The sequence below is a fragment of the Rhinatrema bivittatum genome, chromosome 3 (assembly GCF_901001135.1).
Source record: "Rhinatrema bivittatum chromosome 3, aRhiBiv1.1, whole genome shotgun sequence".
In the NCBI taxonomy this organism is placed as follows: domain Eukaryota; kingdom Metazoa; phylum Chordata; class Amphibia; order Gymnophiona; family Rhinatrematidae; genus Rhinatrema; species Rhinatrema bivittatum.
In genome coordinates, this window is record NC_042617.1 from 15,183,443 (window position 1) to 15,198,249 (window position 14,807).

At 44.4% G+C, this 14,807-nt stretch overlaps 1 protein-coding gene across 1 annotated transcript in view; it reads left to right on the forward strand.

Moving 5' to 3' along the window:
• Positions 1 to 14,807, forward strand: part of DNAH8 (dynein axonemal heavy chain 8) — a 1,926,251-nt gene that overhangs the window by 1,084,547 nt on the left and 826,897 nt on the right. Inside the window, 2 exon segments of the mRNA XM_029592920.1 lie at positions 520 to 698; positions 10,407 to 10,594. Of these exon segments, the coding sequence (XP_029448780.1) occupies positions 520 to 698; positions 10,407 to 10,594 (367 nt within the window).

The following is a 14,807-nucleotide window of genomic DNA, read 5'->3' on the forward strand; positions in this document are numbered from 1 at the left end:
TGACCACATCACAAAGTTAAAATTTAAATGAGGGAAAGGGGATGGATTAGGGTGGAGTTTCGGCAGGATTAGGAAAAAAATGTTATGGTACCACTGCGGGCGATAATGTTTTAGGAATTCTGCTATATTTATTACTGAATGATGGGAAAAAGCAAGACAATCCTTTTAAGATGCAATAAGTTGGACAAAACTATTGTACCTTTTTTATTCATAATTTTTGCATATTTAATTTTACTGAATGCTGCAAAAATGTGGATAATTTGAAGCATGATGAGTTCAGTCAATACGACACAATAATTGGCCAAAGTTGTTGCCCTTTAGTAAATAAAGTCATCCTTGTTAAAGAAATAGTTCCTGGATTGCATCTTTTTGTGGTATATGAAATCTTGAATAATAGCAAACAATTTTAACTTGCTTGCATAGTTATATATCTGATTATCGGTAAAGCAGACAACAGCTGTCCTATGTCCTATTGGAACAGATCATATACTATACACATTATCACCTTGTTTTTTGCAGATGTTATATCACATTGGCTCAAGCTTTGGGAATGAATATGGGTGGAGCTCCAGCAGGACCAGCTGGAACTGGTAAAACAGAAACAGTGAAAGATATGGGCAAGGCCTTGGGAAAATATGTTGTTGTGTTTAACTGCTCAGATCAGATGGACTTTAGAGGACTGGGCAGGATATTCAAAGGTAACAATTAAGTGATACAGACAAACCAGCTTTTATTTTTGCAAATTACTTATTCTCATTTTTTTCTGATATACACAAATATGCCAAAAACTGTACATGAATAAGGACAAAGCTTGAACAGATATACAAAGAAAAGTATCTTTCAGTATAAATACCTATCCAAAATTTTAAAAATGCAAAATGTAGTGAATGGAAGTCAGCAGCTCAAATAAAAGAGAAAATCCCAAAAGAAGCAGAAATACAAAGAAAAAAAATGTACTGCTGCAGTTTTGAGTATTCAAAAAAGAATTTCATTCTACACTCTGCATTATAATAAATTACTTCAGCTAACTCTCAGTCCTCAGAAGCAAGCTGTCAGAGCATTCCACTTGCCTTGAGAGATATACGTTTTTAACAACGTGATATCAAATCTGAGTTACCATCATATAACATCTATTATGGAGGACATCTCTTGACTTTATTATATTTCCTGATGGTTTCATTGATAGCCAGCAAGCATATACATTCAAATCAATGATTTTCCTCCAGAAGATTGTCTACAAAAATAGCAACTACTAGTGGACTTTTGCTGTCTTTTCAGATAAGTGTTAAAAATAATTTAAATAATTATTCAAAGCTTCATTTCATTTGCATATTTTAAAAAAACTGAAAAAGGGAGTGCAGGAGATCGCTCCAGGACCCCCGCTGGACCACCAGGGACTTTTGGCAAGACTTGGGGGGATCAGGAGGGTGGGGGTTTAATTTGTTAATGATACGTTGCATTCATGGGGGTTCGCCATACGTTTCGGAACCCCACGAATGCAACGAATAGGGACCTATACGTTGCTGATTGCGCATTCGTTCAAAACGAATGCACATCCCTAGTAAATGCATCATAATAGTTTTTGAAAAGCCTAGTGATTATAGTAAGAGGCATACAGATACAAGGAGCAAGTTGACACAGGTACATGGATCAAATTGTAAGTAGCTTGTACCTTCATACATGCTATTATATAAACATAAAAAATACATGTGTACTTTTGGTTTCACACGCACATATACACGCACAAATAAGAAGCAGTCTAATGGTGTTCTAGGATAGATCTAAGAGTTAGACACGTAAGTTGCTATTTTATAAGAGACTTAATGTGAGTACATTTGTCAATCAATTCATGCAATTTACACCTGCTAATTATCTTGTGCAACTGATATCAGACTTGTCTGTTGTCATCTATTGGTTGGGTGGGCAGTCTGGGTGAACTGGGGGGAGTTCAGAATGAAGAACAAGTTGGGACTTGATCACCTGGAGAAGGATTGGGTGAATTGATGGAAGTATTGGAAAACTGATGATTTAAATTAAAATTTACAGACTTCCATGTCTAAATCTGGGTTTTATGCAAACAAGTTACATTCACGCGTAAAATATATACATGTATATTTATCAAATAGGTAGGAAAAGTATGCACTTCCAGTGCATAGCAGGTATTCATGCATAGCCAAACATACACAGGTATGACTGAGGTTAGACATACACATACTGGTCGATTTTCAAAGGTTTGCATGTGGCAAAACTGGGAGATACATGCATGACTTAGTCCTATGCGTATATCTCCCGGTACGTGCATAAACATAGTTTCTGGGGAAGGAGCAGGATGTGGGCATGGTCTGGGTGGGGCATGGGCAGGCCGGGGCTGCACCATGAAGTCAGCGCATAAGTAGTAATGTGCACAAGCACACACTGGGGTACCCTACCGCATAACTTTACTTTTGCTATGGATGGCGTGTAAGTCGTGTAACAAAAAAAATGAGGTTAGTCAGGGGGTTTTTAAAGCTCAGAGCTAATAGGGTAAAAGAGAGGCAAGTTAGCTAGGTGGTTTAGGAAGTCCTTTCCTTTACTGGGGCTAACTGGGAGCAAACTGGGAAAAAGGTGTAATGCAATGCTGCACATGTCTACTAAACTTTTCCCCACTTACACGCTCAAGACGGCATTCGTGTGCACATGCGCACGTCAATATAAAATCACGCGCGCATGTTTGCATGGACAGCTGATTTTATTACACGTACGCATATATACACATATTCGCGCACATGTTATATATTCGGCACATCCACGTGCATGCGCCGGTCGTCAATTTTCCTTCATATTTTATAATCTACGTGTATATGATACGCACAGGTTATAAAATTTTGTAGATCTACCATCAGCTATATATGGGGCTACATGGAGTTGTTTGAAAGTTACCCTTTCAGTTTCTATCTGTTTGAAATTGATTCCAAAATCTAACAAATCTAGCATCACAAAAAGTTTTTATGGCTAACATGCTTTTATTAAAGATGAACAGTTGTGGGATAAATTTCACCTAAATTTAGTTATCTTTGTTAAGTGACCTGTATTTTCTCAAATCTCTAGCCAGAGGACAAAAGTTGCTTTTCCTGAATTACTGTGTTTTGAATATTTTGCCTACACATTTGAACCTACAGTATATACTATATGTGGTCTTCCATGTTTCAAAAATCTTTATAATACTGTAAATATTTTTTCTCCCAGGACAAGCAGGATGGTAGTCCTCACATATGGATAACATCATCAGATGGAGCCCTGTCACGGAATACTTTTGTCAAAGTTTCTAGAACTTTGACTGGTACACTGAGCATGCCCAGCATGCCACTAACCCTGTGGCCACACAGGGTCCCCCTTCAGTCTGTTTTTTTTACGCGCAGCAGTTGCCTCGCGGTTTAGAAGCTCTGTGAGAATTTTTCCTCACACTTTTCCTCACGGAAAAAATTCGAAGACTATCTTAGTTATTTTACCCTCATCGGGGTTCCCCATCACACTCCGTTCCCTCCATCGATCGGTAAGTGTATATCCCGCGATTTGCAGTCGGTTCCTGGCAGCATACCCCTCGGTGTCTGATGGTGTGCAACTTTTTTTCAGCATGGCGACCGGGTTTAGAAAATGCCCCGAGTGTCTGAGGACTATGTCCATAATGGACTTGCACAATGTTTGTGTTTTGTGCTTAGATCCTTCGCATGACGTCCGGCGCTGCCTCAGTTGCGCCCAAATGACCTCAAAAGGCTGGTGTGCTCGACTGGAAAAGATGGAGTATCTGTTTGCGTCCAAAATCTCTGCTCCATCGACTCCATTTCAAGGTGCACCGACCGGAGAAGGTCCATCTACTTCGGAAAAACCCCGCCAGGAACACCGCGGAGCGAGTGACTGTCTGTCAGCGACTCCTTCAAAGACATCGGCGTCATCATCCTCGGTGCCGGAGAAGGACCAGACCGAGCACTGTGGGAAACAACGCCACCAGCACTGATGGACTTCCCCGACACCGATACCGCAGCGACACTGACTTCCACTGAGCTGCCTGCGAAGAGGGCCCGAGGAGAGGAGCCCCATCCTCCTCTGGACCCGGGACCCCGAGGCATTTCCCACTGATTTTAGTGCTGGGTACTAGCCTCCACAGACTCCGGTGGAGGCTCCAGTAACGCCTAGCCTGCCTCCAACCCCAGGCGCAGTGTTATCCACACCAGCCTTCAGGGAGGAGTTGGACAGACTGGTTCAACAGGCAGTGCTGAATGCCTTTCAGGGCTTCCAGTCACCACTGGCACCGGGCCCCATATCGGCACCGGAATCGGCGCCCTTGATGTTCGCACTGCTCCTCGAGAGCTTGGACACCCTTATCGGTGCCCTGCCAACTCAACCTGTGCCATCGGACATGCTACCACTGAGTCCTCCATCAAGGCCTCCACAGATCCCGATTCCCATTCCGGGTTCCTCGGAGGAGGAAGAGGCGACTTCAGGCCCGATCCCTGCATGGGATCCACCGATGCTGGAACCCATTCCAGGACCTTCAGATCTATCGGTGCCTAAGTGCACCCCATCTACCTCAGTGCCCTCGATGCCAGCACCACCTCCGATGCCGGCGACACCGCCATCGATGCCACCTTGCCATCCATCGATGCCTTCCCGCCCTCTTGGCTTTGGCATCCTTCCTCCCTCCCTCAGGAAGCCCAGTGGCAGAGGAAAAAACTCCTTATGATCCAGGGGAGGATCATACTCGGACCAATCCTCACAAGCTTCCGATGAGTTGCTATCAGAGCCTTCACCCCTGGAAGAAAGGCGTCATACTCCTCTGGAAGACCTCTCCTTTGCTAGCTTTGTCAAGGAGATGTCTGAAACTATTCCATTTCTACTGGTAATGGAGGAAGACGCTCGCCACAAGATGTTGGAGGTCTTACAGTTCGTAGATGCTACAAAAGAGGTAATGGCAATACCAGTGCATGACCTCATATACCGTCTGTAGGACCATCTGGGTATTTTACCTCTAGTCCACAGAAAGACAGATGCTATGTACCTGATCCATCAAGCCCCAGGATTTCAGAAAAGCCAATTGCCCCACCATTCTGTAGTGGTGGAATCAGCCTAAAAGAAGGCTAAAAGATCCCGTCCACACTCCTTTGCTCCCCCTGGATAGAACAGAAGGCATTGGATGCATTGTGGCTCAGTCTTTCAAGGATCCATGTTAATAGTGCAAATAGCAGCGTACCAATTATACATGACCCAATATATTAGTAATCTATGGAAACAAGTCAAGGAATTTGCAGAGACCCTACCGCAGCAACATCAAGAGACCTCGTCCTCCATTATGCAGAAAGGATTGGAAGCAGGTAAACACGAGGTTATAGCTGCTTATGACTCTTTTGAAACAGCATCCAGGGTTTCAGCAGTGGGCATCAGTGCTAGACGCTAGGCCTGGCTGAAGGCCTCAGACCTATGCCTGGAGGTGCAGGACAAACTTGCACATCTCCCCTGTACAGGAGAAAACCTGATCGGGGACAAGATACAAGATGCAGTGGCCCAGTTAAAGGGCCATCATGAGACTCTGCATCACCTGTCACCTCAGATATTCCCTACATAGCCCGCAGGGGCAGATGTAGGGACACCAGAACGCAATTCCACAGACCACACAGGTATTATCCTCCTGTGTCCTGTGCTCGGCCAGTTAGGGTCCCTCAGAGAGGACATGCACGCCAAGCGAGAACTCCTAGAGCACAACCAGCTCCACAAGCTGGTCCTGCAACTGTATTTTGACTTTTTTCCAGAGAGCAGCAGCCACCCCCCCCCCCCCCGATCCCACAACCCAGTTCACCAGTGGGAGGTCGCCGCTGCCACTTTGCAACCAATTGGCACCCAATTATCACAGACCAATGGGTACTGATGGACCGCAGAACCGCGCTGTCCATCATAACCCACAGTTACCGCCTACATTTTTCGACTGTACCCCCAGACTCCCCACCCATTCCAGCGTGAAGCTGGGATGATCACACAGTACTTCTCAAGTCAGAGTTCTCGACCCTTCTGTCTGCCAGGGCCATAGAACCGGTTCCCTCAACTCAGCAGGGGAGAGGGTTCTACCCCCGGTGTTTTCTAATCCCAAAAAAGACCGGCGGCCTCCGGCCTATTCTGGATCTCCGTACCTTAAACACATTTCTTCACAAGGAATGGTTCAGAATGGGGTCCCTAGGCACCATGCTACCTCTCCTACAAAAGGGGAATTGGCTCTGCTCTCTGGACCTTCAAGACGCTTACGCCCATATTGCAATCTACCCTCCTCATCGCAAATACCTGTGATTTGTAATGTGACACGGACATTATCAATACAAGGTACTGCCATTCGGCCTGGCCTTGGCCCCCCCGAGTGTTCACAAAATGCCTGGCAATCATGCCTGTACAGTTACACCGCAAGGGCATCCATGTTTTTCCACATCTAGATGACTAGCTCATAAAAAGCCAGTCCACACAAGGAGACCTCGACTCCCTCAGTCTCACCATATGGCTTCTAACTCATTGGGGTTTCTGATCAACTACCCGAAATCCCACTTGACACCATCTCACCATCTCTCCTTTATAGGAGCAGACCTGGACACAGGGTGGCCAAGGGGGTTCTTACCCAACAACCGCACAACCGTGCTGTCCAACCTAGCCAGCTCTATCAAACAGCCTCGGCTCACCAATTACTCATATTGCTCAGCCATATTGCGTCAACAGACCACGTTACTCCAATGGCATGCCTAGCCATGAGACTGACTCAATGGACTCTAAAATCTCAGTGGCACCAAGCCACTCAGCTGCTTTCATCCCTTGTCTACATAACCAACCAGCTTCATCTGTCTCTTACTTGGACGCACAAGGCCAATTTACAAACAGGTCTTCCCTTCAAGCAACCAGCTCCTCAGGTGACCTTAACCACAGATGCCTCCAACCTAGGTTGGGGAGACCATGTTGAAGGCCTTCAAACCCAAGGGACTTGGACAAAAGCTGAAGCGACCTATCAGATCAACTTTCTAGAGCTTCGAGCGATGCGGTACCCCTTTTATGCATTCAGGGACTACCTATCCAATAAGGTCATCTTGATTCAAACAGACAACCAAGTAGCAATGTGGTATCTGAACAAACAAGGGGGCACGGGCTCTTATCTGTTCTGCCAAGAAGCGGCGCAGATTTGGGCATGGGCCCTGTCGCATTCCATTCTAGGGATGTGAATCGGGCTTCGGACGATTGAAAATATCGGACGATATTTTCAAAATCGTCAGAAATCGGGGGCTCCCCCAAAGCGATAGGAAAACCCCATGATATTGATCGTGGGGGTTCTCTTATCGTTTTGGGGGAGGGCGGGAAAAACGGCACACAAAAATAACCCCTAAACCCACCCAGACCCTTTAAAACTAATCCCTTAGCTTCCCCCACCCTCCCGACCCCCCCCCAAAACTTTTTACAGGTACCTGGTGGTCCAGTGGGGGTCCCTGGAGCGATCTCCCGCTCCCGGGCCGTCGGCTGCCACTAATCAAAATGGCGCCGATGGCCCTTTGCCCTTACCATGTGACAGGGTATCCGTGCCATTGGCCAGACCCTGTCACATGGTAGAAGCACTGGATGGCCAGCGCCATCTTGTGCTCCTACCATGTGACAGGGGCTGACCAATGGCACCGGTAGCCCCTGTGACATAGTAAGGGCAAAAGCTATCGGTGTCATTTTGAATACTGGCAGCCGACGGTCCGAGTGCAGGAGGTCGCTCCTGGACCCCCGCTGGACTTTTGGCAAGTCTTGTGGGGGTCAGGAGGGTCCCCCAAGACTTGCCAAAAGCCCCTGGTGGTCCAGCGGGGGTCCGAGAGCGATCTCCTGCACTCAGGCCATTGGCTGCCAGTAATCAAAATGGCGCCGATAGCCTTGGCCTTTACTATGTCACAGGGGCTACCGGTGCCATTGGTCAGCCCCTGTCACATGGTAGGAGCACAAGATGGCGTGGGCCATCCAGTGCCCCTACCATGTGACAGGGTCCGGCCAATGGCACGGATACCCTGTCACATGGTAAGGGCAAAGGGCCATCGGCGCCATTTTGATTAGTGGCAGCCGACAGCCCGGGAGCGGGAAATCGCTCCAGGGACCCCCACTGGACCACCAGGTACCTGTAAAAAGTTTTTGGTGGGGTCGGGAGGGTGGGGGAAGCTAAGGTATTAGTTTTAAAGGGTCGGATGGGTTTTTTGTTTATCGGCTCGGGCGCAGCTGATAAACAAAACCGCGATCAGGCCCGATGAAAAAAAAACAACATGTGAATCAGAATCGGAATCTGAAGCGATTCCGGTTCCGATTCACATCTCTATTCCATTCTACTGCGAGCCACTTATCTGGCAGGCACACAGAATGCAGTGGTGGCCCACCTCAGCTGGAATTTCCAGCTGCACGAGTGGTGTCTGGATTCCTCTGTTGCAGGCAGAATCTTCCACCATGGGGGTCAGCCGGACATCGACCTCTTTGCATCCAATCAGAATTGCAAAGTGGAACATTTCTGGTCCCTACACAGGGACCGAAGAGCACCAACCATGGATGCCTTTGCCCGCCCCTGGAACACAGACCTGTTATATGCATACCCACCGATTCCGCTAATAAGCAAGACTCTCGTGAAGCTACAACAAGACCGAGGCATAATGCTACTCATAGTCCCATACTGGCCATGCCAAATCTGGTTTCCCTTACTTCTTGATCTCTCTGTCCAGGAACCCATTCGCCTGGGCACGGCGCCCAACCTCATAACACAGAATCACGGCAAGTTGCGCTACCTGAACCTGCAGACCCTGTCCCTGACGGCCTGGATGTTGAAAGGTTGATACTACAGCCCCTCAATCTTTCTAGTAACAACTCTCAAGTCCTTGTAGCTTCACAAAAGCCTTCCACGTGAAAGTCTTACTGCTCTTAGTGGAAAAGGTTTACCTTGTGGTGCTCACAGAATGGCTTTGATTCCTTTTCTTGCCCCACACCGAAACTCTTAGACTATCTCTGGCACCTCTCGGAATCTGGTCTCCAAACTTCCTCCATACGAGTACACCTCAGTGCCATCTCTGCTTATCATCAATGAATAGGGGATGCCCCAATAATGGCTCAACCCCTTGTGGATTGCTTCATGAGAGGCTTACTACAGCTTAAGCCTCCTCTACGCCCACCGGTCATGGCCTGGGACCTCAATGTGGTACTTAAACAGCTCATGCATCCTCCTTTTGAGCCCCTGCACTCCTCCAAACTCAGATATCTTACATGGAAAGTAATTTCCCTGGTAGCTCTTGTAACATACTCGTCCTATACATGACCGAGTGGTTCTCTGCACTCACCCTAAATTCCTTCCCAAGATGGTAATGGATTTCCACTTAAACCAATCTATTGTCTTGCCCACTTTCTTTCCAAAGCCTCACACTCACCCGGGTGAATGAGCTCTGCACGCCTTGGACTGTAAATGTGTGCTTGCATTTTACTTAGACCGCACCGCAGTCCACAGAAAGTCCACGCAACTCTTTGTTTCTTTTGATAAAAACAAGCTTGGAGTTGCAGTGGGCAAGCAGACTCTCTCCAACTGGTCGGCAGACTGCATTGCATTCTGCTACCAGTAAGCAGGCCTTCCACTTGAGGGACAAGTGAAAGTGCACTCAGTCAGGGCCAGAGCAACGTCAGGAGGAAACTACAATGCAGTACTGATTGCCGACATCTGCAGGGCTGCGACGTGGAGCTCTCTTCACACCTTCGCCGCCCACTACTGTCTTGACAAGGCTGGATGACAAGACTCTTTTGACCAGTCTGTCCTACGGAACTTATTCCTAGTGTACAAACCCAACTCATCCTACCTCAAACCGCTGTGAATTTCATGCTGCCTTATCATTGCCAAAAACACCCTAGTTGTTGTGCCTGTTGCACATGTGTGCTGGATGGCCTGCTTTGTTATGAGTCAGCCTGCTATTCACCCATATGTGAGGACTACCATTCTGCTTGACCTGGGAGAAAGATTTGCTTACCTGTAGCAGGTGTTCTCCCAGGACAGCAGGATGTTAGTCCTCATGAAACCCACTTGCCACCCCATGGAGTTGGGTTCGATACCGTTTTATTATTTTATTTTTCACTCTAACTTTTGCAACAAACGAGACTGAAGGGGAACCCCGTGTGGCCACAGGGTTAGTGGCATAATGGGCATGCTCAGCGTGCCAGTCAAAGTTCTAGAAACTTTGACAAAAGTATTCCGTGACAGGGCTCTATCTGATGATGTCACCCATAGGACTAACATCCTGCTGTCCTGGGAGAACACCTGTTATAGGTAAGCAACTCTGCTTTCTAATTAAAGTCATCTTGTTATAACTTAGAATGGCATGGCAATGAAAACAATTTTTTTTCTTGTCTAATTATAGGTCTTGCTCAGTCTGGTTCTTGGGGGTGCTTTGATGAATTTAATAGAATTGACCTCCCAGTTTTATCGGTTGCAGCTCAGCAAATTTATATTGTTCTGGTTGCAAGAAAAGAAAGGAAAAAGCAGTTTTTGTTTAGTGATGGAGATCTTGTTGATTTAAACCCAGAGTTTGGATTTTTTATTACAATGGTAAGATATTAGCATTTGAAGTGTTTATACATTGCTAAAACAGTTTTAAGTGGGGCATGACAAATGTGCTGTTTTGAAAAGCCTTCAGATATACTCATGCAAAATGTAGCCACAGCTTAAAAACTATTTACAACCATTACTATGAAATTAAAGGGTTTTTCTCATTAAATATCATTCATACGCTTTTTAACTCAATGCACACAACCTCCTTATATGTTTACTGAATTTAAATATTTTTGGCTACTGAAATAAGAAGTCCAACCCAACTTTTCTCTAAAGATAGCTATTTGGAATGAAATCATCTCCATCGTGCGTGGAAACTTTTAGAGCTAGAATGCGCTGAATACATTGTTCATTTGCAGGGGTAACATTTGCAACCAAGTGCTTTAATTCATGTTTTGCCAATATCCCTATTAACCCAAATATCACTATAAATATGACAATTTAGAGAACAATTTTCAAATTGTTTTACTAGTATTAATTAGCCATCTAGAAATTGTCCTTCCTAAATGGTCTACACTGCTAAAGTTATATAGCATAGCTGCTAGAATATACTCAGCTGAAGTTATATAGCTAAAATTATATAGCATAGCTGCTAGAATATACTCAGCTGAAGTTTTCCAGGTAACTGTCCTGCTGAAGTACTTTAAATAAAGTTGTCTGAGTATGTGTACCAAATAACTTAAACTTACCTGGCTATTCAGAACATAGGTGCTGATGTAATAAAACCCATGCTAAAATCAGAGTTACACTTTAGCACAAGTTTTATTTAACACACGTGATGAAAACCGGGTCTCCATAGGATGCAGTAAGCTAATATGCACATCCAGCATAGCTCTCTCCTTCAATGGCAGGGAAAATGAAGAAAAGATGATTTATAATCAGCATCAACCAACAAGGAATGAATTACATAGTCTGGGTAAACAAATAAGCATGGGAGTAGCTTGCTTGTTACGGCGGTTACTACCCCAAATCAAATAAGCCTGATACTTCACTTGGAATAAGTATCCAGCGCCGAGCTGCGCAGCCTGCCTGACCCTACGCGCGTCCCGGGGTTCTGCGCACACCGGCGGCCTATGGAAAATAGGCGCGCCGGCGCGCAAGGCCCTACTCACGTAAATCCGGGCGGATTTACGCGAGCAGGGCTTTGAAAATCCGCCCGACTTTGTTTTATTGTGCATAGCTATAATTTGCTTCAGTAAGAAATAGTGATTTATCAAGTAAATAAGCTAAACTAAACTAAGCTAATATAAAAAAGTCATCCACACATATGCAAATACAGCTCATACATTAAATTAATAAACCAGTTTATCCAGACATGCACTACCTCATTCTATCTTACATACACATACATAAGACTTCAATATACTTATCCTAAAATATTATTCTTAAATACTAAACTAATAAACCCCAACAACGATCTCTAAATGAAGCCAAATATGTTAACTTCTTGGAGGAGAAGTCCATTAATGGCTATTAATCAATTTTACTTAGGGAATAGCCACTGCTATTAATTGCATCAGTAGCATGGGATCTTCTTATTGTTTGGGTAATTGCCAGGTTCTTGTGGCCTGGTTTTGGCCTCTGTTGGAAACAGGATGCTGGGCTTGATGTACCCTTGGTCTGACCCAGCATGGCAATTTCTTATGTTCTTATCATTTTGGTTGCCCTTCTCTGTACCTTCTCCATCGCAACTATATCTTTTTTGAGATGCGACGACCAGAATTATACACAGTATTCAAGGTGTGGTCTCACCATGGAGCGATATAGAGGCATTATGACATTTTCGGTTCTATTAACCATTCCCTTCCTAATAATTCCTAACATTCTATTTGTTTTTTTGACTGCTGCAGCACACTGAGCCGACGATTTTAAAGTATTATCCACTATGATGCCTAGATCTTTTTCCTGGGTGGTAGCTCCTAATATGGAACCTAACATCGTGTAACTACAGCAATGGTTATTTTTCCCTATATGCAACACCTTGCACTTGTCCACATTAAATTTCATCTGACATTTGGATGCCCAATCTTCAAGTCTTGCAAGGTCCTCCTGTAATGTATCACAGTCTGCTTGTTATTTAACTACTCTGAATAATTTTGTATCATCCGCAAATTTGATAACCTCCCTCATCATATTCTTTTCCAGATCATTTATATATAGATTGAAAAGCACCGGTCCAAGTACAGATCCCGGAGGCACTCCACTGTTTACCCTTTTCCACTGAGAAAATTGACTATTTAATCCTACTCTCTGTTTCCTGTCTTTTAACCAGCTTGTAATCCACGAAAGGACATCACCTCCTATCCCATGACTTTTTAGTTTTCGTAGAAGCCTCTCATGAGGGACTTTCTCAAACATCTTCTGAAAATCCAAATACACTACATCTACCGGTTCACCTTTATCCACATGTTTATTAACCCCTTCAAAAAAATGAAGCAGATTTGTTAGGCAAGACTTCCCTTGGGTGAATCCATGTTGACTATGTTCCGTTAAATCATGTCTTTCTATATGCTCTACGATTTTGATCTTGAGAATAGTTTCCACTATTTTTCCCGGCACTGAAGTCAGGCTCACTGGTCTGTAGTTACCCCTATCGCCCCTGGAGTTTTGGGGTTACATTGGGGTATTGGGGTTACATTGGCCACCCTCCAGTCTTCAGGTACAATGGATGATTTTAATGATAGGTTACAAATTTTAACTAATAGATCAGAAATTTCATTTTTTAGTTCCTTCAGAACCCTAGGATGCATACCATCCGGTCCAGGTGATTTGCTACTCTTTAGTTTGTCAATCTGACCTACTACATCTTCCAGGTTCACAGTGATTTCGTTCAGTTCGTCTGACTCATCACCCCTGAAAACCATCTCCGGAACTGGTATCTCCCCAACATCCTCATTAGTAAACACGGAGGCAAAGAATTAATTTAGTCTTTCTGCAATGTCCTTATCTTCCCTAAGAGCCCCTTTAACCCCTCTGTCAGCTAATGGTCCAACCGACTCCCTCACAGGTTTCTTGCTTTGGATATATTTAAGAAAGTTTTTATTATAAGTTTTTGCCTCTATGGCCAATTTCATTTCAAATTCTCCCTTCGCCTGTCCTATCAATGTTTTACACTTAGCTTTACAATGCTTATGTTTTATCCTATTTTCTTCAGATGGATCCTTCTTCCAATTTTTGAAGGATGTTTTTTTGGCTAAAATAGCCTCTTTCACCTCACCTTTTAACCATGATGGTAATCATTTTGCCTTCCTTCCACCTTTCTTAATGTGTGGAATACATATGGACTGCGCCTCTAGGATTGTATTTTTAAACAATGTCCATGCCTGTTGAACACTTTTAACCTTTGCAGCTGCACCTTTCAGTTTTTTCTAACTATTTTCCTCATTTTATCAAAGTTTCCCTTTTTAAAATTTAGTGTTAGAGCTGCAGATTTACTTATTGTCCCCCTTCCAGTTATTAGTTTAAATTTGATCATGTTATGATCACTGTTGCCAAGTGGCCCCACCACCGTTACTTCTCTCACCAAGTCTTGCATTCCACTAAGAATTACATCTAAAATAGCTCCCTCTCTTGTTGGTTCCTGAACCAATTGCTCCATGACGCAATCATTTATTACATCCAGGAACTTTATGTCTCTAGCAAGTCTTGATGTTACATTTACCCAGTCAATATTGGGGTAATTGAAATCTCCCATTATTATTGCACTGCCAAATTGGTTTGCTTCCCTGATTTCTCTTAGCATTTCATCATCTGTCTGACCATTTTGTCCAGGTGGACGGTAGTATACTCCTATCACTATACTCTGACCCAACACACATGGGATTTCTACCCATATAGATTCTACTGAGCATTTAATCTCTTGTATGATCTTTATCCTGTTGTACTCTATACCCTCCCGGACATAAAGTGCCACACCTCCACCAAGTTGATCCTCCCTATCATTGCGATATAATTTGTACCCTGATATAGCACTGTTCCATTGGTTATCCTCCTTCCACCAAGTCTCTGTGATGCCAATTATGTCAATCTCATCATTTGCTGCTATACACTCTAACTCTCCCATCTTACTTCTTAGACTTCTGGCATTGGCATACAGACATTTCAAAGTGTGTTTTTTGCTTGTTTTAACAACCTGTTTTTCAGTTGTTTGGGATAATTCGGAACTCATTAGCTTTGGTGATTTTTTACATATAGGCATATGGACTATGTT